This window comes from Spea bombifrons, chromosome 6 (assembly GCF_027358695.1).
Source record: "Spea bombifrons isolate aSpeBom1 chromosome 6, aSpeBom1.2.pri, whole genome shotgun sequence".
Lineage (NCBI taxonomy): Eukaryota > Metazoa > Chordata > Amphibia > Anura > Pelobatidae > Spea > Spea bombifrons.
In genome coordinates, this window is record NC_071092.1 from 13532278 (window position 1) to 13555704 (window position 23427).

Sequence of the window (23427 nt, forward strand, 5' to 3'; positions counted from 1 at the left end):
ACATCCATTTTTTTTTTTTTTTTTTTTTTTTTTTTTAAATGTGCCTCAATCATTAAGACTTTTCAACATGTTGACTGCCGGCAGGGCTACTTGAGCCTTCAATGCACGCTTGGAGTGTTTTTTTCTTAAAGAAGCAAAATTTTTGGCAATATGGGTCCTTTAAGTGTGCCGCGTACGCAGATACCCTTTGCTTGATACAATATCATTTCGAGATACCGGCTCCTCTAATTTTCAGGTCCAAAGCTTAGCCTCGACGATCACAATATTTAATACTTTATACCTTAACACCGTATTTCAGTTCTGTGATCAAAAACATATCCTGTCCTTGAAAAGGGGCATAACATAATTAATTGTGGTGACAAAAACCAGACCTTAAGACGCCTCTTGTAATTCCTACCTCTGGAATGTTCATGGGGGGGGGTATTTTGTTTCAATCTAGTTCTGTGGCAATGTGTCTTGATCATGCTCAAGAAATATATGCTGCACATACGGTGCAGGGAGTATTATAGTACCCAGCAAAATGTAAAGCAATACGCCGATGACACCTCTATAAGGATACGCTTTCCTCAGGGCTGAGAGACGTTGAAAAAAAATGCATTGCCATTTTGACCATTTGTTTTCCTTTGCCTTCTGACTTTGGTAAGTCTGTGTAAAACTTTTTTGCACATCTAGTTGTCCTTTTAGGATAACTCGATTATTAGAGGCAATATGAAGTGTATATCTGCATAATCTATCCACAATAAATACTTAACATTTCAGTGAATCATTTCAGATGTTGTCTGAGGAATCGGTGGCAATAGCGTTAAATAGAAGGGGGTTTAGTCACTAAAGCTGGAGAGTTTTTTTGCAGAGAGAGCTGAGCTGGTCCCGTATAATGCCTTGGTGAAATAGGTGAGATTGAGCAAATCATCTCACCCTTGCATTTATTTTTCTAGGTTTAACCGTTCATAAATCGTAATAAAGCTATGGTGTTGAGAAAGCAGCTCTCTAGCAACATTATGTGCGAAAGCCCAGTTTATTGAATAAGCCCCGTATATATTCATTAGATCTAAATGTAAGCGTGGTAGTTTGTTTTTTTTCTTTTTGGCTAGTGGAGATGACATCCATTTTCCTGCCCATGTTTCTCTATGGGGTCTATTCCAACGTCCCTCCTTCACTATGCATTATAATAGGACAAACCCGGTGAGCTTTTGCTGTAGCATGAGTTTGGCTGGCCCGTATAATGTATAGTTAAATCAGTAAGTTGCATTATACAGGGCCAGGTAAGCCCTTCACCCTGCAGAAACTTGCCAGGGTTGGTCGTTCAAAATGAAGAGTTAAGTGAGGAGCGGAAACCACAACGCTGACTACTCTCCCTGTGCTGAATAAAACCCTATATAATGTTTCCGATCTATGTTGGAATATCATTCTGTAGACAAATTTTGACACGTTGTAGAATTCAGCGCTGCAGTTGTGTTCTGCGATTAGTGCCAATAACTAACACAGCTGGAATATACACAAATATATAACACGCAACCTTTTTTAAAAGTATTTATTTTATAGGCATAAAATGATTCTGCATCTTTTTACTTATGTTTAGAATGCTTGCCTACAATTTGTTATTCGCTTACTAGATAAATGGTAATAGCGTCATCACAAACCTTCGCTGTTGTGCCGTGGAAATTGAAAGTAAATAGTCGTTGGGGATGGTCAGGGAATGAATTGCACACATTTCATAGCCAGATCAATCGGGCAACTCTGCGGAAATGTTACAAAACCACATTTATTCAATGTATTCTTCTGTGAGCTGTGATTAAATGATCGTAGATTCTCATGGGTATTTTACTGTGAATTATAACTGCCAATCATCACTCTTTAAAGGTTCTGCTTACCTGATATGATGGCACTGCCCCAATATTTTTTTTTAAAAAGCTAGAGAAGCAAACCAGAAGTTTTTGGACCAAAGCCAGTTATACGCTGTACGGTTGTAGTGGGATGACAACTTCATGCCAGTAATCTAACTATAAATTAAAGGGCTACATTGGCCCTGCATAGTGTATAGGTAAACTGAGAAAAGGAGTTAATCTGATGGTTTTGATTCTATATAATTATATCTTCTGTTTCTTTTATATTTTTTTAAGCATAATCGCGTATTAGAGAGGCTGGGAAGATACATATGATCTGGACCCAAAAGAGAGCTCAGGCCGGATTGTTAAAGGGGTCTAAGCCGAGACAAAATACTGCCGGAGAGCGAGAATTAGTTAAGGTGCGAGCACTGCCGGTATTACAGCAGCCATCAGTCCTCTGGCTTGGCTCTCCATTCCAGCCCTAGTCTTCTACAAAAGCCACTTTATGGCTCCTATTGCAATTAATCTTTGGCAAAGAAAATTTATTGAAAATATAAAAAAAAATGCTCACTTAAGTTTTAACATAAAAAAAAACTGGGTTAGAGTGAGAATGTGTATTTGTCTGTATATGACTTGTAGATGATTACTGTTTAACATTTCTACTTGCCTCTTGTGCTGAGAACAGGTCCTGTAACATTTTTACCAGCGTGCACCTGGCCACCAGCGCCTGATTTCATCATTTTGCACATTGGGTTAAAAATTTAAGGCTATATATATATATATATATATATATATATATATATATATATATATATATATATATATATATATATATATATTTACACACAATGGAGCGTTGCATGCTTTTCAAATAATCTACCTCAGATGGTTTACTTATGGAAAGGGTAAAGCTTGCATTTGGTTTACTATAACAGGAGAGAGGATTGATGCAGACATCTTGTTTACATTTTAAAGCTAACTAGTTTTAGAAATAACGCATTTAATAATATAATTCAAATCGATGATTATGCGGTATTCTACCATATCTTTTTAATTTAATGGAAATCCATAGTCTAATATATTATTGTAACATTTACCAAAGCAAGGCTTTTCCATCCAATGAGGTTTATTTTATATTGAATTTAGGGCTTTTCTAAGGTTTTGTATCAAGGTGGCTTTAGCTTATTTCTGGTAATTGTGCTACTATTGTAGAGAATATTACATATTGCTGTTATTATAAAGTGGCTAAATCCTTCACAATAATGAAAACAGAATGACCCCAATGAATTAAAATATTAAAATAAGGGGAGAATGAAATGTATAGTGACAATGGGGAAGGTGTCTTACAGCTGGTGACGTGTTGGTCTAGACTGCAAAGATAATCGGGGTTGAGAGTTTGTCGCTAACTGGGGTATACTGGACATTTACATTGCGACTTACAACATTAATGTCTATTTTATTCCCCGATCGTTTGGCTGCTGCATTATTTTGCTGGTGTATGATTGATTAAAGATCTTTAGTACCCCAAAGCAAATGACGTGATGCTTGGTCTAACTGGATCCTTGGCAAATTTAACAACAACTTAAAGCGCACAGACATCACAATTTACCTGCAATTCAGGACATAATTATTTTATCTATTTTTATGCTTCTAACGTAAAGCAATACAATTCTCGTTTTCAATTAACAGCTAATATGCACTTACACCTAAATTAACAATATCCACTTTTATGGATTTTATTATTATTATAATTTAAACATGTACTTACTGGTATACAGGAATACTTAAGGGATGTATCGATACAGAATACGTCATATTTTCATAAGTCGCTGGAAGTTGCAGGAATTGGAGTCCATCAGACTGATTGCATTAAACAAAAATGATGTATTGTGATATGGTTATAATACTATAAATTAATGCCTGGTTCTGAAAGTCTTCCTTCATATTTGTAATATTGGGATTTATTCATTAAAGGGAAGCTCCTTCACGTTGCTATACATTATGAAGACCTACCCCAGTCAGCCTCTACTGCAGGAGGCGCTGGCCTGGCCCTGTATAGTGTCTAGTTAAATCAGTGAAACGTTTCCCTGTACGTTGAACCCATCTTGCCCTTCATAATGAATATTGACATGACTATTTCATCGGTCCACTGGTCCTTAACACAAAAATGTTTGGCGTGTTTACAATTTTATACTGTATAAAGATTTTTTGTGACATTAAACAATCCAGTGGCATTCAAGTATGAAGTGTGACCACATCTTTGCCTACTTTAATTCCACCAGAGCAATCTATTACAATAAAGTATGACCGCCTTCTATCCGCACATCTGAATATTGTATCAGATTCTAATTTTCCACCTTATTTTTTTAAAAATATGGATAATGTTTGGCATACAAGTGCATTGGCACAAATAGATTGTTAGTACTGTAAAAGCCTGGACGCAAGTGTATATAATCCTTGTGTATATATAAATTGTGTATTTGACATGATTGTAAAGATTTAATAAAGAACTGTACATAGATCAATTTGAATTAAAATATTCATTTTCAATTTATTTCATGGTTTGGGAGAGGCTCTCGGCATTCTTGAGAATGTAAGTAATTTTATCACTCAAGTTAAATCTGTTTATGAAATTAGTAAAAATGTGATTTATAGTGTTAAATACACGGAGACCTGCTACTAAGTACTGTGCAGAAAAAAAACCCTACAAAACTATAGTATGAAAGTAGCATACATGATGGTGGGAAAAATCTAGTATAAAAAGTTAATTGTTATAGTAACCCTTGTGTTGCATGACATATGTATACTTGGAGCATAATTAATATATACATATAATACTGATCAGAGGTAGTAGGAGACTATTGGTAGGCAAACGCCTAACATAAACAAAAGTACATTTGTATAAAAGGTGGTAGCAAATATCTCTGCCCCTAAGTCGTTGGTACAACAAATACTCGAACAAGGGTATGTCCGATTGTCCCTGCTCTCCCTGCTAATACCATTGAATATCCTTTAAGATTGTAAGCAGGGCTCTCTCCACCTAATGTATCGGTTTGTTTTAGCCTGTCAGTTCTCGTCTTGTTATACCCCTTGAATACATGTATTGTAAGAAGCGCTGCGTAAATTGCTGGCGCTATATAAAATAAGATAATAATAATAATAATAATATACTCCACTTCTAAATAATCCAGTTACAGGGGTGAGGTCTCTTTTTTGGCCCCACCAAAAACCATGGTCCATCGCACAAGCCTCCAAAGGCTGCAACCTAGAAAATGTTATTGATTGTGTCTTACCCAGTAAACTCACGGGCAGGAAAGGAACAAATCGCCTAAAACATAAGTTATGATGTATGTTTTAAAGAGAAAAGCAGAATGTCGTAATATTTGATATTTCACAAAGCCCCTTTTGAGGTCTGATGTGAACCCAACAGACGTGTTTATCCAATTAACGGCAAAGCTATAGGGCTTGGGGTCTACACAAGTCCATGATCATGACCTTCAGGTGTGACATGATCTCCAAGGATGAATGAATAATCACTTGAAATAACGTGCAAAGAGAGGTTCTGTTGAAGAGACCAATTTTATTTTAAATTAACCCATTTCAAAACAAACCAGAAAACCAATTAAAAACTTGCTTTATAAAAGCAAAACACTGTCAGCATTTTCTATTTTAAGGATACATTTACTATATTTATACAGCATTTACTTTCATCAGTAAAAATCAATTAAATGAAATATCACAGTGCAATTAATCAATTAGTTGTACAATACAGTCCATAGAGATTATGTGTGGCAAAAGGAAGATCAGAATATAAAATATTACAAGAATAGATTTTAATATATGCAAGTAAATCCGTTCTACATGAACACTTTCAGGTTAAAATTCAACATTAAATTGATACAGTTTGCCCTTTGCCCAAATATCTGTTCCTTGGGACAGATTCCATTCAAAATCCTTCTAAATATCAGTTAATGCCTCATTACCACCTGACACCTTTTTAAAGGAGCAACAAGACTGTATATTTGCAGCTTATCCCTAAGGCAGATAAGTTGTTTTATTTAATTACACAATTTTATTTTGTCACCTTCTGCCCAGTTTGTATTCCCCCCCTCCACCATTCTAACCCCAGAAATGTTTGTCTACTTCTCATCTTGACTGAATCAATGGACTGTATCCCATATTGACAATGTGGCCACAGTTATTCCGATATATATTAAGCTTTTTATGCATTCTAAAATATCCTGTACTTAATGACAGAAATCCCAAAGAATAAAATAATGTTACATACATCTTTCTCATAATCAGCACTGACTGCCACAACTATAAAGAATTTAGTAATTTGCTTCCCATCACCATCCTGCGCAAAATCTTAAACAAGGCTCTCCAGGCATCTACTCCAACTTCTAATATGTCATGTACGTGTGGCTCCTCAAGATTCTTGCTTTTCGCCAAGGCTTCTTCCCTCGTTACAGTGTATCCCACCCACTATGTAAAATTTAACTTATTTAGCACAGGCAAGATATGATTTGACTCCTCAAATTATCTACACATTAAAGGTTTCGGTAGGGGTATTACTGTATTTGCACAATTATAAGATGACCCCCAAATTTTGAAGATTAATTTGGAAAAAAAGAAAAAGCCTGAATATAAGACTACCCTATAAGAAAAAAAAAAAGTTTTACTAGTAAATATTAATTCACATGTAAACTATTTAATAAAAACTATGGTTGAGAAAAATGAATTTTTTGTTTTTATTTCCTTTTACTTGCTACTCTGCTCCAGATATGCAACTCTGCCCCACCCAGATATGCCTCATACTCCCTATATGCCACTCTGCCCCACCCAGATATGCCTCATACTCCCTATATGCCACTCTGCCTCCCAGATATGCCTTTTAACCCCCTATTTGCCACTCTGCCTCCCTAATATTCTTTTTAACCCCCCATATGCCACTCCAGAAAGCCCTTACACCCCCCCAATATGCCACTCTTACCCTCCCCCGACTTACCAGTGCTTTCCTAGACTTCTCCCGGTGCTTCCAATTCCTTGGTGTCTACTGGGGCAGCCAATGAAGGTCTGTGCAATGCGTGCAGACAACCTCAGTTTCTGTTGCTGGTACTTCTGCCGTGGCTTCTATGAATGAGTACCAGAAGGTCATGTGACGCCTGCGCTCGATCATAGAAGCCCCTGTAGCAGCAGAGGCTGCCGGAGGAGGATCCGGTTTCCCTGCAGCGCTGCGGGGGATCTGGATCTTAGTCTTGTAGTCAGACCTTTATTTGAGGTGTGATTAGAAGACTACCTTGAATATAAGGACGATGGTTATTTTTCAGAGCATTTGCTCTGAAAAAAAGTCTTATAATTGAGCAAATGTGGTATATGGAAGGAGGAATCAGATCAGGATCAGATTTTCAGATGGCAGTTCTGGTAAACCATGTATACACCACAGATGTCAGTACTTAATGTTTAGATCCCCATAGCCAGGCCTACTAATAAATTGGACTGAATCATACACATGCCCTGACTCATTACTTCCACATCTGACCCCACTGAAGCAATAATTTGTTATTATAGGTGTCTCTAGGGTAGATACAATACTTACTTAGAAATAATTAGAATTATTACAAAACAAAAAATAAAATAATCGGCAGACAAAGTTTCATTACTGTAGCTGTGCTAAAAGATGACAAAGTTCTCCTTGAAGAGGCTATTTGATATGTGTTAAACTATGTGTTCATAAATGGTTCATTCACACTTATGCCTGCAGTATCAAGGAAATTAGCTCCGCGCTTAACTTCTTTAACCATACACAAATATAAAATCAACCCGAATGGAACTCTCGGGCCATGTACACTCCTTGCCCAGGGGACGGGGATTTCCTATCCTAATCTATACAAGTCAAGGTGTAAGAATAATTACTGATTGCAACATATGCTGTAAAAGGAAATGGTTGCCATCAAATCTTTATGCTTAATGAATAAATCTAACCAACTCACTGCCTGTCCTGAAGTTCTCTTCCACTCACCCCTACAAAGACTGTCAGAACATCAATCAGTAACTCAAAAATAAGGCAGAGGTAACATAATGGGAAGGATAACATGCAGATACTAATAAATAGGACAGAAGCTATTATCACCACGGCATTTATTTGAAACTAACATTTGTGCATTTTGTTTCACAACAGGTTTAATAGTTTTGGAGAGATCTAGTTTAAAAGCTTTCTTTATGGAAACAGCCTGTTGCACGGCAAGCATTATCTGATTGATGTCCTGACTTTTTTTTTTACAAAAACTGCTTGAACCAATCAACATCCCCGTTACTTGTGTTTCCAGAGTTTAGATGTGTGTAAATACATTTTTTGTAATGTAATGGTGATAAAAACATGCTGAATTTAAGAAAAAACAACAACAAAAAAGTAATAAGCAACAAAAGGTGTGTTTTGATTGAATACGATTTCTCCTTATATAAATCAGTAATATATTATAGCTATGTACACACATACAATTTAAGAAAATCAACCGTTTCTGTTTCAACAAGAAATATATATATGCTATGGTTTAAAAAATATTCATTTTAGGAACCAACTTACTTGATTTATAGAATAATAATTGAAAAACAAATTCTAAATTTACTACCAAAACATAAGCCTGTTCTTATTAGAGCAGACAAGATTATGGTTGTCAAAGGTTGCAATAAGGCAACTTCTGTTCTCAAACACCTACCTATCTGCCTCTACATGTTAGTGACTCCGAAGAGCGATTCTGGAGCTTCTGTGCAAAGGTTTTAGGCACAGGACCCAGAAACGGACCTTGTGTGCACGGTTAAGATAATGGGATGACCCTAACCATAGATGGAAGACGACTATTTAGGTGGCTCATTTTAGGTGCAGGAGCTGCATCCTATGAGCTCTTCTGTCCTAATGAAGCCTTACGTGAGAATTCTTTTTAAACAATGACCTTTAAATATACTATAAACATCTAGGCAGACCTAATACATATAAACACTGACATATAAACATATAACACAACAAATATGCAGAAGCATTTTTGCTTCTCATGAACATGAGATAATGTAGTCATTTAAGTCTTGGTTAGAGGTCTTAACAGCAGTGGGAGACTAAACTTTTTGTCCTGATCCATTAACTACTTCCAGTCATATACTGTTTTAGCACCTACATTTTCATATAAATTCTATACATACACATACATTGAATGCTATGCATATCCATGTAAAATTCACAAGCCAAATAAATGGGTTTAAATCCAGAATTAGGCACGACAGAAACATTTCAGAAGCCATGGCTACAACAATCCCAGGATTTATCCATGTTTACACACCTTTATACACATAAACTCATGTGCTGATATCAAAATACATTCAGGTGGTATGCATGAATTTCATGTCTATGAGATACACCTAACACAGTTTTTTTATCTTGTGTCATAACATGATAAAATAAAAAATAAAACAAGAACTCACAAAAACATAAAAACTCACAAATTTTTATTTTTGTAGAAAAAAGGGGAGGGTTCAAATGGTTGTGGACGCTTGTATGTGCTGCAGGTCAAACATCATGATTGAAAATCTTGTACAATATGTATGAATCTTCCTAAAGTGGGGAGAGGGCACTAAAATAAGAACCCAAACATCCTTATTAACGATAGGTTCTGCCAGACCAGCCCTTTGCTCCCATAATGCAACACACAGCTATGTATTAAACACCCACTACCACCAGTGATGCCGGCAAGACGGCCCTTTTAAGTCTGAATGGGGAGGATTAACAATTGGTAGCAATAAAATCTCTTACCGCACTCCACCAGCTTCTTTGTAGGCGACAGCCATATCATAGATCCAGAATAATAAGCATTTGCAAGGATACAGCATTAAAATCAGCAGCAAAATGAAAGTCCATAGTTCATTTTGAAATACTGTGTTTTACTGTGGTATTCGATGAGGACTGTCTGTAGGATTCTATCCCAGAGTAAATATCCAGTGGGTTTGCACGTCTCTGTGAGCTGAAGCTATGTAATATCTTCCTCTTCTGAGCAGTAATCACGACCCTTAAAAAAAAAATGCAGAGAAATTATATATATGCCACACATTGTTTGCCCCTTCCTGATTTCTTCTATTTTTGCATTTTTTTGTTCATCGACGACACATCTAGGTGGTCACAAAAGAAGCCCAAGACTAACATGTAAACAACTGCAGGCCTCACTTGCCTCAGTTAAGTTGCAAGGCAAAAACAAGGCTTACCTCACAATTGCCCCCCCCAAAAAACAAAAAAAAAACACATCTTGGTGACTCTTAAGACTTTTGGGATTATAATTTGTGGACTGATGAGTCAAATGTGGAATTTTGTTAAAGATATGGATCCCATTAATCTGGCATAACACAGCATTTCCACAGTAATAACCATACCTGGGAACTTCTGGGCTCCGGCTACCCAGAGCCTTCCCTTGGGGGACGCGTCCAGGACTGCACACTGACGTCAGCGAGCGGTCCCGCTGATGTTGGTGGGTGGTCCCACTGACAGCAGCGGGAAACACCCCCATTTAAAGGAAAAATGGGCGGAGAGCAGGGCGTGTCAAGACCCTGCTCTCGCGACCCGGAGGATTCAGTTCTTGACCCGGAGAACCAGAGGAGGAGCTCTCACCCGGCATTCTCCGGGTCAAACCCGGAGAGTTCCCAGGTATGGTAATAACATCATACAACAGTCAAACACGCTGGTGGTAGTGTGAAGGTCTGGGGCTGCTTTGCTTGCTATAGCGAGTTGCCATAATTGGTAGAACCATGAATTCTGATCTCTACCAGAAAATCCTGAAGTAGAATGTCAGGCCACCAGTTCGTAACCTACAGCTAGAGCGCAGTTGGGTTATCCAGCAGGACAATAATCAATTATTTGGAGTTCTATAGATTTATAGACCAGTTCTTCAGTAAAATGATATGATCATTTAAAAGCTACATTCTGTGTTTACTTAAGTTGTGTGTGTTTTATACTAAAATTTGTTGCATGATCTGAAATATTTGAATGTAATAAATAAGCAAAAATAGAAGAAATCGAGAATGGGGCAAAAACTTTTTGTTTTTTCTTTTCTATAAAATGTGTAATTTTTGTTTATAGACTTTTTTTCTTTAATAGGGTTCATCATTTTAATAATATTTGAAAACACCAAACATTTTTTCATCCCTTGTATTTACAACATAGCACATATGTCCACTGAATAAGGATATCTGTGACAATCAGGCTTAAAATCATTCAAATTTCTTAACTGTTGGATCATTTAAAAGAAAAAGGCGAATATTAAAAAAAAATTTACAGCACTGATCAGCTAATGATAATCTGCTTCATATTCTTTTTATTTTAGAATTACCTTTTCAATTTTTTCATCCAGCATTCTGAAAAACTCCTGTTGGCTCTCAGAGGTGTGTATGCTGGGGAAAAGAATCAGAAATGGTCATTGCTTAAATTATGGTCAGGCTATTACATTGTTAGGGTGGCATATTAAAGCACTTAGTACGCACTTTAATGTGCATTCATAGTATTATGGAACAAAATATGCATTGAGGAAAATAAAAGTTATAAAAAGCAGGCAATAACTGGCAGAAATTAACTTTCTGCGAAAGCATGCGGTTCTCATTAAGGCCCCTGGGACTCTTGCGCTAAGCGCGGTGCAGTTGTCTGGAGGTGAGAATGCACACACATACATTGCTCTGCTCGACCAAACGAGGAGACAGAGGGATTCATCAGGATCCTCTTAAGTGTTTGCTCTATGTATTTGCATGCATGCAAGCAAAAATCTGTTATTTTGAAGGTTACACTCAGTTATTGCTTACAACTGTGGAGTAAATATTTTCTTTTTAATTACATATATACACACACAATACCGCCCATTGCAAGAGTGTCTAGAGATATCCACTATACATTAAGTGTCCATTTAATTGTATTACGTCCGCATACTAAGGTATGTGTTGCCACACTTTCTGGATAAGGCTTAATCTATGGAGGAACTAGGCGGATGAATGAAGCATTAAGTTGTATTCTCTGCAGAGGATAAGAATGCTAAATTCTGGGATGGCAGATGCGCCATGATCCAGAAGCTAAGAGAGGTTGTTTCTAAAGATGGACAAATATGATGCGTCAATAACATTTACTTTGTTATTTGTGTGATGCCAAACAAGTATTTTTAACACTAAAGGTTTCATTAAGGATGATGGGCTGGATTCAATTCCAGATATACAGTATCTCACAAAAGTGACAACACTGAAAAAATTACACTCAGCTACAATGTGAAGTAGTGAGTGTGCAGCCTGTATAACAGTGTAAATTTGCTGTCCCCTTAAAATAACTCAACACACAGCCATTATTGTCTAAACGGAAATGTCTAAGTGGAAATGTCCAAATTGGGCCCAGAGTGTCAATATTTTGTGTGGCCACCATTATTTTCCAGCACTGCATTATCCTTCTTGGGCATGGAGTTCACCACAGCTTCACAGCTGCCACTGGAGTCCTCTCCCACTCCTCCTTGACGACATCACGGAGCTGATGGATGTTAGAGACCTTGCACTCTCCCACCTTCCGTTTGAGGATGCCACACAGATGCTCAATAGGGTTTAGATCTGGACACATGCTTGGCCAGTCCATCACCTTTACCCTCAGCTTATTTAACAAAACAGCGGTCGTCTTGAAGGTGTGTTTGGGGTCGTTATGTTGGAATACTACCCTGTGGCCCAGTCTCCGAAGGGAGGGGATCATGCTCTGCTTCAGTACATGTTGGTATTCATGGTTCCCTCAATGAACTGTAGCTCCACAGTGCCGACAGCACTCATGCAGGCCCAGACCATGACACCACCATGCTTGATTGTAGGCAAGACACACTTGTCTTTGTACTCCTCACCTGGTTGAGACAACCTCTGCATATGATGCTGAGCATGTGCACTCAACTTCTTTGGTCGACGATGGCGAGGCCTGTTCTGAGTGGAACCTGTCCTGTGAAACCGCTGTATGGTCTTGCCCACCGTGCTGCAGCTCAGTTTCAGGGTCTTGACAATGTTCTTATAGCGTAGGCCATTCTTTTTTTCAGATCCTCAGAGAGTTCTTTGCCATGAGGTGCCATGTTGAACTTCCACTGACCAGTATGAGAGCGTGTGAGAGCGATAACACCAAATTTAACACATCTGCTCCCCATTCACACCTGAGAACGTGTAACACTAACAAGTCACATGACACCGGGGAGGGAAAATGGCTCATTGGGCCCAATTTAGACATTTCCACTTAGGGGTGTACTCACTTTTGTTGCCAAGGTTTAGACATTAATGGCTGTGTGTTGACTTATTTCGAGGGGACAGCTAATTTACACTGTTATACAGGCTGTACACTGACTCGAAAAGATATAATAAAGATATAAAATATTTACATAAATGTGAGGGGTGTTTTTTGTGAGATAAATCTACCAGAAATAACTGAAGTGCAATCTGTGCATAGGTTGGAAAACAATGACCCAGATTGATTAAACAAGATAACGCGTATCACAGACTTTTTCCTCACTTTTACACTACAATTTATAGGAGGTTTGCTATTCAATTACTTGTGGGAGATTTATTTCTTCCATTAAATCCAGTCCACTGTCTGATGCTCTGTTTTAAAGACAGAAACCCAGCAAAAGAAGACATCTTCCTGGAGTGGTCATTGACTGTCTAAATCCTTTCAAAGTCTCACACAAAATTACCAGCAGGTGGCATCAGAATGTCGGGAAACACAAAAAAAGGATTGTAGTAAAATCATATTTACAGAAAATACTATAAAAAGCATGAAATTAGAATTTTGCATGGCATCGCTATATGGAAACGAGGCAAGGAATGAGCAGAGGTGCAATGCAGAATAAGACACTTCTGTAGACTTCCCTTAAATCCCAGTTAAAAGCTTCTAGGTACTTAGGGGGATATGGAGACTTCCCAGCAGTGGTTGTCACTAGAGCCAATAAGGAACCTTAATGTATTGTGGTCAAATCGGCAAAAATATTTACAGGTTGGAGCACTCCAATATGCACTCAGTAACAAGAACTTAATGAAGGTATTACTACAAATAGATTTGTCTAAACTGTTGCTTCAGATCCTGACTGCTGAACTAATTTTTTTGTTGCTATGGTGATAAGACCACGTACTAAAATATTGCACCAGAATTGTTTATCTTCAACTTATTCGCGGCTGGACTGGTGATGATGGGGCAGCCCTGGCATGCTAAGGCCGTTGGTTGCCTGATGACGCGAGTGTGGCCGATTTTATGCCCACAGTGTGCAGACAGGCATAGCCTGCCACTGACTGCTTGGCTCTGTTGGTCAGCGACCAACTGGGCTTTTATGGTAAGTTCGGGCCTGTAAATATGTAATTCGTAAAAAAACATCCCTCCAAGTTCACAGTCTACAAGCCTACTACAGCAGACGTACTTAAATATTTTAAAATCTTTTTTTTTGGATCCCAGTTCAGCAATTTAGTAAATAAGGTTTTATCTCTATACTTGCATCTCCCACATTATATCTTCTATCTTTTTATAGAATTTGAATGTTTATATCTCTGCAACTTACAATAATTTAACAAATGTATTCATTTGTCCTGCTGTATCTATGCTTGATTACTATTTGCCCCATTGCATACTTTTATAAGGGTAACAGACAAGAATACCTAAAAAAACAGTATATATATATCCAATGATTTCATTTTGCAGTGAATAAATCAGACGTGCCACAATTATGAGTTTCATACTGTATTATGAAGATACGAAGCTGGATCTGCTGCCAGTAACACCATGTAGGAGTTTGACTTACTTTAATCGGTGGTGATGCCCTGGTCCCGGAGCTTCGGTTTTAGGTCGGATACTGTGAGTGGCACTTTTCTCCTGCAATATAAAAAAAATACTCACATTTATACGGTGTCAATGCGTTTGTGTTTATTTTCATGGTAAAACAGAAATGCAGAATCATGTGTAACATTAACTGCTTATGTGCTAGAGATATTGACAATATTTAATAGGGGCCCCTTAAATCAATGGAGTTAATTCACTAATCAGAGAGTTGGCAGGAGAGTTGTGGTCTTAATTCTCTCGCATCACTATTCACTATAAAGAGCTAATGCTAGCAGGCTAGCCCAATGTGAAGGGTTGAGCTGGCCCTGTATAATGTACAATGCATATATAAGAATATGGCTGACATAACCATTCATAGATGGCCAGCCAAGCTCTTCCTACAACATAGACTACCTGGGTTGGCTCTTCATAATGTACAGTGATGTGAAGAAGCTGAAACACAGAACTCTCAGAAGAGAGAGAGAGAGAGAGAGAGAGAGAAAAAATGGTCTCCTAGACTCAAGGGTCTACAGTTCTGTTACCCACTGACAGGAGGGATGAAAAATGTTAGCCATAAAGGGCTGAAGATATGGTGGGACACACCAAGTTACTGTCCTATTAATGCCACTTGACGATTTTACCATACCAACATATTTCTTGTATTGATTTCTAAATTTGATAGAAATAAAATTAAAAAAGTATAAATCTGTCCCAATTTGCCATATTTCCATTTTTTGGCCGCTCTGTGCTTGGCATTTGATATTTTCTCAGCTCACCTAAAGCAGGCTTGCTAGTGTTTTAGTTATTTATGTACAACACAAACTGTTTGGTGGTATCTCAATGAACATTAAGTGGACCATTAAGCTCCCCAGGATATTGCATATTAAATGCCTTTATTAAAACCAATACCTTATTGCTTACTGGATTTCACTTCAATAAAAATGCTTGTGATACTTAAATTCTTCAAATATTGGGCAAATCTTTAACAAACTCTTCTCGTACCCCTGTTCTAAGGCTTTGTGACCCAGTTTCGGGCAAAAAAGCAGAAGTTTTATATTCAATATATTGAACCATAATATATCGCTTTGTAAAGTCATAATCTGTACCATCAATATTATACTTCATTCATAAAGCTTTGAAAGGATGTCACTCTTTTCCCTTTAACAGTATAAATCCATATATTATCATGCTTTGAAGTGCATGCGATCATATGCAGTATCCATCCTGCTTGCTAAACCAGAGCAATTGTCAACATCTTAATAGATTACACATACTGGAGCCTCTGGTGCCTGTCAATAATAATTAAAAACAATAATAAAAATATTGGTGTACTTTGGATACCATACACCTTATTTAGTAAATTTTTATTTTTTGCAATAAAGCCACGTTAAGAATATCCCTGAAAACAAAAAAGAGCTACAGTTTTTTTTTCTAAAATGGTTTATTTCTATGGGGAATAGTTATTATAGGGTTGAAGGACCATCAGTTCCAGGGTCATAGCTTGCCCCACAACTACTGCATTTCTGCTATGACTTTTAGAATGTAAGCAGTAACTGCCAATCTCCTAATCAGTTCCTCTAACTCGGTTCTTTTGATCTTTGTCAGTCTTATAAGATGCCTTTCTTTTATGTGACCTCAATTAGCCTTCAAAATGCCTTTGATGTTGTCTCACCTCAGTTCCTTCCTGTTGTGAAAACCTGAGTAGCTAGGAAACTTTCGAACATGTTCCATGTTAATGGCACACTGCAGTTGAAATTAGCCATCCTATACCTGAATGTGCATTTACTATTTTTTTTTTTAAATAAAATATTAGTAAATAATTAAAAGTAAATATCGTAAAATTCTAAAAAAGCTGTAGCTTCTGGAATCTAGGACATGTCTTGAAAAATTATTTAATAATTACATTTTATTCGTATAACTCAAATTAAAACAGAATTCTAATAACTACGTGAATGTGGCAATCTGTTATATCATTTGACCCAACGTCACCAATATACAGCCAACTTGTCTTTTAATGGTCCACTAGTAACGGAATGCTCTACGGATGGGTTTCAGTGGTAACCATAACAGTTTGTATGACGTGTCCAATTCCACATGGTTATAACAGCTCTCAAAAACAGGTTTATAAAAGATTTTGTAATTCCTAAATGATCAAGGATGCAACAAGTGTCTGCGCCATTGATGTCCTTGTTGCACTTCAAGCAGTGTTTCACATAAACAAAATACTTTATTCTTTCTTGGAGGAAGCTCCCCATTTTCTGGCGGATAGCACCACTAATTCTCCCAAGAGGTTCAAACCCTGCAGTATGTGCCACTGGCACTCTGGCCTAACACCTTAAAGTGAGTTTGCCATCCACAACTATGTATGTTGTATGACTGGGCCTCCTTTCAACACAGTCACCAGTTTCTGTGGTACAGAAAAGCTCCTATTACCAAGTCATAGAAATAACACTGTAATGCGTCTGCTGCATTCGCATAAACACTACACAACCAGCATTCCCCATTGTACAATATGAGGTATAGTCCACACCCCAACATATTTCTTGGCTTTTGCAGTATTAACAATCATTCTAGTGTAGTCTGGTACTCTATGAATCAGGCTGATATTCAGATTTTTATGCTGCTGACCAATTTCTATGAGCCATATGTGTTTTTGTGGTTTAAATTGATTATTCTTTGTACAACAGAGGCTTTTTGTTACATTTTATACATCATTTACCTACACTTGTTTAGGTTTATTTAGTTTAGAGTTATGAATCAATAAAATTACCATATTTTAGTTCTGCACAATCAATATCGCCTACATCAAGGTAGCCAGTAGGCAGATGTCTTGCTTTATCCACCATGCACATTAATCTCAATTACTTAATTATTGAACAAACACAATCTGTTTTATCTAACTCACAACTTACTATTCATAGTATTATATCATTCAGACATTCACAGTGTGAGTTGGAAAAAGTATGTGAACCCCTAGGCTACTCACTTCAACAAAAGTTAATTGGAGTCAGGGGTTAGCAAACCTGCAGTCCAATCAATTAAACTAGAGTGTGCATATTTATCAGTCCACAGTTAAACTGGTCCCTGTTGATTGATCTACCATTAAACAGATATGGGGTCCATGGCAGGACACCAATGAGGAAGCCACTGCTCTCCAATGTTACATTGTTCTCCACCTGAACTTTGCCAAAGAGCACCTTGACACGCTACTTTTCTGTGAAAGCTGCACATCAGATTTCTTATATCATGATGTTTATGGTATGTTCAACCATCAACAGAGACATAAAATTTTACATTATTTCTCCATTACAATTTTTTGTGCTTCTGATCTTATCCACGCACCTAGAGACGGGCATTGATACAGATTCCTGGCTTCTGAGTTGTCAGTCCGTGTTCTCATCCTATGGGGGTGGAAACCTATATATAGAGTACTCTCTGATTTCTAGTCATCCAGGACACATCAGCTGTTCATCAATGCAGCTTTAAAATGACTTTGTGTGGGTGGAAACCCCTCTCATATAACTAAATTGTGCCAAATGTGGGGATATACAGGAATAAAAAGAGGCTTCAGTCAGCAAGCACTGCAACACCTGGTCTAAACTATTCAGCATAATGTAAAATGTGTACAAATGCATTTCCAGAGACTGCTAGTCTATTTAGTACTCTTTCCTTACGTTATCATTTTTATATAGTATATTCAGAATGTTAATATGTTCTTTGGTGAGGTCCTTAAAATACGTGCTGGCTTTGCCAGATACCATAATAATAATAATTTATCAATTTAATAGATCCTGAAAACCTACACACTTGCAGAAGACCTAAGATGAGCAAATGGTAGGGCAATGAGTCTTTCATCACCTTGCACCCATCATAGAAAAGGCTTGTGCTTGCATGTACCTTGCTTCATTCGTCTGGATGTGCCAGACAGAGCCTGACATATTTAGGTGGTACTTGTGGGTCATTACACTCGGCTATCATTAAGGCTGTGTCGAGGGTTAAAGAATACAAAACACACAATTTTTTTTAATTATTTTTTTTTAACTTTCTATGTTCAGTTTGTGTCTTACATAGACATAGAAGCATGGAATGGTGTCCGGGGCAACTTACTGTACTCGACATATTTGTCACTATCATTGTACCAACTGAATATTCACTACTGTATGAAGTATTTTGCACTGATATCAGCATGATCCTTAGGTGCAGAAGGACCGTTTTAACCTTTGCCCTGACGTGTGCCTCTTTTGACCTCAAAGACAGGTTTGAGAACAGTCTCTGCTAGGGCTGAACATTGTGTGCACAGTGCTGTAATCAGCACTCCGTGGAGTCTATTCTCTATAAGAAAGGTAAAGCTAGGCCTGAATAACATATAGTTGAACCTTATGAACGTTATGAAGAGCCAATGCAGACCCTCTTGCTGGAGCAACTATGGAGTTGAACAGAGCTCTGGCCTACAGCATCTGCATGCTGTAGAATGATATGTAACTTACCAAGTTTTCTTGGTTTCTTGAGACAATTTTCTGCTCTTCCTCTTCTCCATTTTTCATGTATTTGACTTCTTCAACTGGTTTGATCCTGTATTCATCTGAGAAAAAAAAAGACAAAAAACAGTAAAATTACCTAAACATATAAACATGACATAAATACTGCATACACTATTCACAAGAGGTATATCATTGTTATATTATCAATAATAAATCATAATAATATGAAAACAATAACTGCAGCACTGAATCGAGCCGCGTCCACAGCATTCGCCGAGTCAGGGCAAGGCTGGGGTAAATACGGTCATGGCTATAAGTAAATGAACATGCAAGTAAAACGTAAAGAAGCCTTGTGCTATTGACTCACTGACTGCCCTGCCAGGATGACAGATCACTGCAATCTATTCATAACCAACCGATACTAGTTACACTTTTTTCCAGAACAGTATGCCAATCCCCTAGTAATACAAAATGAGCCATATAACCTGTACCATCTGATATCGGGGCACTTCCAAAATATAGGGTAAGCGAAAAACCTTTCATAAAGCACTTGCTAGAAATTTAAAATGGTTTTCAGTGCACATTGAATGCAAAGCAAGCGTTGCTGTAGCTACATTTACTTTCCCCTAGGTCGGATACAATACCAAAATCATGTCAGTCTTGACAATAAAAAGTGTTCCTTTAATATGAAAATCATAATAATACAGCAATGTAAAAATGAGCATGTAAAAAAAATGGGAGATGTCATTTATGTCAACCATAAAATGTATTTTTATAGATTGAATATATATGTGCTTGCAAACAAACAGAAAATAAAACAAAAAGGGACAGCATGCATGTATAATATAAAGAAATGATATATCTATTTCAGGAAAAGCTGGCCTTCTTCCCATAGCAAGATAACTAATATTAACAGAGTAGCATGTGTTCTGATACATCTCATCTGTCATTCTCAGCAGACTGAAAGGACACAATGTATCAGGTAATCAGGAGCAGAAGAAAATTAGCCTCTGTGAAGCATGCAGAGCCAACTAAATAAAGCATAAAAAGAGCAAACCTATTAAAAACATATGTAACCCAAACAGTCAACACTATTTAACACATTTCACAACCGAAAGTTATAACAGGGAAAAAAAGCTCAATAAAAAAAGGTTCACTATAAGCAATGGGGAAACTCAACAGGGGCTGCATGGATCCATCTGGACCTTTTGTGGGATAATGGAGTCCTACTAAAAACAAAAAAAAGATTGAGAAACGCTGAATCTAATGGAATATACTAGGAAACAGTGTTTATTGCAAACGATTCTTATATATATATATATATATCTTCCTTCCCATGTATGCATGCAAGCGTCAGCAGAAAACCTGATTAAATTTGTGTTATGTCCTTGATAACGTAATAATAACGTAATAATGCAATGACCATTTCAATATGCAACTGATGCTTTTATTATACTGACTGCTAACTGTAACCAAGAAAAACTGTCAACTGTCTTTATGTACCTGCCAGCCCCGCCCAGTTGATGACATCATGCTTGAACGGAAGCCAGTGTCATCCATCCAAGCAAGCAGCAAGCACAACACTACAATTTGACAATTTATTACTGTATGGACTTGCCTACACCAACTGACACCACAGATAACCACCAAAAGGCATCATATAAGTATACCACAGTCAGTTTGGGGTTATCTTTTTTTTATTTATTTTTTAACGCACATTTTTACGAACATCCATGCCTTGTGTTCTCTTCTTGCTCTGATTACCTGATACATTGTGTCCTTACAATCTGCCGAGCCTGACAGATGTGAGGCATCAGAACCCCAACCGACCGTTATTAGATGTGTGCCAGTGAAATCTGCCAGCAGTAGATTTATGAGATGTACATTGTATACAGACAATTCATCCTTATTATACGTTTCCATTTAATCAGCCTTTGCATACTGTACATTCCATTAAGGACATATTTAGTCCCCTTTGATCCCACCCTTATTCAGTTGAAGATTTTCCCAAAGCTGCAGTATTTTGAACTAATATTTTCTTGTTCTTTATATTCGGATATGGTAAGACAGTCAGCAACAATAAAATTGTTTATCACGTTTGACCAGGCCTAGTATTGAGTTTTTGCCAACACAACCGCCATCTGGACTGAAGTCGGACAGTTTGCTGCTTATTCTAAATAATCTTTTCTTTGCTGAAGGTGAAAGGCGTTTGCTAAAATCAACCTCATGCAGTCTCCGAATTTTGTATCCAGATGTTTTCCTACAAGCATCACCTAATTTCAACCCATAATTTAGCTATAGCATGAAATCTTTCATTCACTTGATTCAATTAATTGAACTATTGAGACTTTTATTATTGGATGAAAGGAAGAAAAAAAGAAGAATGTTTATTTGTTGAAAAAAGACATGGGCTTGTTGCCGACGACGAATACCCAGTAAAAAAAACATTATTATTTTTGTCTGTATATACCTAGAAATATGGTGTGACATTTTGCTAATTGTTCTAAAATTATAGAAGATACAGGTTTCTGGCTTACACATAAGGCAGCATACACATAAGGCACGTAAACCCCTGGCCAAATTCGTAGAAAGGGAAAGGAAGCTAAAGCTGGTGTAAGCCCTTCCTTCCTGTCCACTAATCTGCCCTTACGGCATCCTTTCAGTTACGTAGAAGGATCCAAGGCTGTATAGGGCGAGTGGTTGTCTCAAGTTTGGCCAAAGTCCAACTCACCACATGCACACAACGCCAAGCTCTCATGTGTCTGGGACATGTATAAAGCAAATCTGAGATATTATTTCCAAGATTTATCAATACAGATAGATCTTATCCCTTGTCGCAATGTACCTCTACATAATACAGGTCCATCACATCACTTGTCGTAGGAGAATATCACTGGTGTGATAACCTTGATAAGGTATAAAAAAAAATATATAAAAATGCTGTCTCGTCTGAACCTTTTGCTTTATGATGATCCATCTTGGGATTTGCACCACAAACCTCTAACATACTGTATGCGTTTGTATTCTGATCCTGTGGAGTGTATGCATGTGCAATGTTACAATAGGTGCAACGTGTACAGTGCAACATCTTCAATATCCTCAAGCAGCCCCCATCCCCTAATTGTATAGCAATCTATTTAATCCAATTGGAAGACCATGATATAAATCAAATGTTTCACCCACCTAACTAACCAACCTCATCCAGCAGCTTTCCTTGATTAGGGCAAAAAATTGTACCCAGCTGAAGCTCAATCTACCGAGAAAGCGGTTGCATAGGAAATGATTGCTTCCCTTAGCTTGCTGGAAAACAGCATGTGTGTTATCGCAGAGGGACTTACAACTCCTACACAACATGTGCTTATTTTTTATAATTATTAGTGCTTAAAGATCAGCATGCAGGGCTTGAGTGAAACAGGGAGGCTGACTTCCAAAGGCTACAATGCTTTTCTGACAGATCCCAAGATCTAAGAATGAATCGAAGAGGGTGCTTTCATGTTTTTCTGGCATGAAATTGTACAAGATAAAGTTTGAAAAAGCAATGAGCTTAGAACTCCTCCAAAAAAAAAAGACAAAAAACTGCAGAGCTGTCTCAAGGCATACTCTAGGCACACTCTAGGTAAACTTGAAATAATATTAAAATAAATATTCTAATAGCGAGTCTGATATAGTTGACAAAGAATTTACAGTAACGGGGGGGGGATAACAACTCACCACAAAATGCATCCCCGTTCTGGTAGTTCTTGCCGTTCTGGGCCTCTTCTTCATTCTGTACAGTAGATACATGCTTTGCTGAAGCACATCCCATATTTAATCAGTCAGCTCTAGACTGACTGATTGGATAAACATTTCTATTTAAATGTCCGCAAACTGTGCCATGAACCCAAGGAGACGGCCACCATTGTTGAACCTGTAGACCAAAGAACATAAAGAGATTACAATAGAAATAGCAATTTTTATGTATATGATAGTTCAGCGTCCTCTTTGGATTATCATTTTCTCTCCATTTCAAATGAATGGGGGGCTCAGCAGAAGCCTTTGCCTTTTTCCTTCCTTCAGATCTTAGGCTTACAGGAGATGTATGTATGTCTATGTTAAGCGATAACAGATTTACTTAGCACATATGTAATAAGTACATTCAATCTACAGACATTTTGATTGGTGTACAATAGGTATGAGTAAATTAGAAGAAATAGTCCTGGCCATGTGGCGCTTACACTGTTTGTTCGGCTGGATACGTGTTATACTAGCCAACGCTTAATAGACAACCAGTCAATTAGAGCTCTCG

The 23427-nt window shown here is 37.5% G+C and overlaps 1 protein-coding gene across 3 annotated transcripts in view; it reads right to left on the reverse strand.

Annotated features, from left to right (window-relative positions):
* Positions 1-9309: 9309 nt before the first annotated feature.
* C6H1orf21 (chromosome 6 C1orf21 homolog) overlaps positions 9310-23427 on the reverse strand; it is a 41861-nt gene continuing 27743 nt past the window's right edge. For all 3 annotated transcript variants that reach the window (XM_053469772.1, XM_053469771.1, XM_053469770.1), the window contains 5 exons: positions 22854-23049; positions 19149-19243; positions 14645-14715; positions 11195-11255; positions 9310-9883 (listed from right to left, as the gene is read on the reverse strand). In XM_053469772.1, coding sequence (XP_053325747.1) covers positions 9845-9883; positions 11195-11255; positions 14645-14715; positions 19149-19243; positions 22854-22947 — 360 coding nt within the window. In that variant the 5' untranslated portion in view covers positions 22948-23049 and the 3' untranslated portion in view covers positions 9310-9844. The remainder of the gene's footprint in view (positions 9884-11194; positions 11256-14644; positions 14716-19148; positions 19244-22853; positions 23050-23427) is intronic.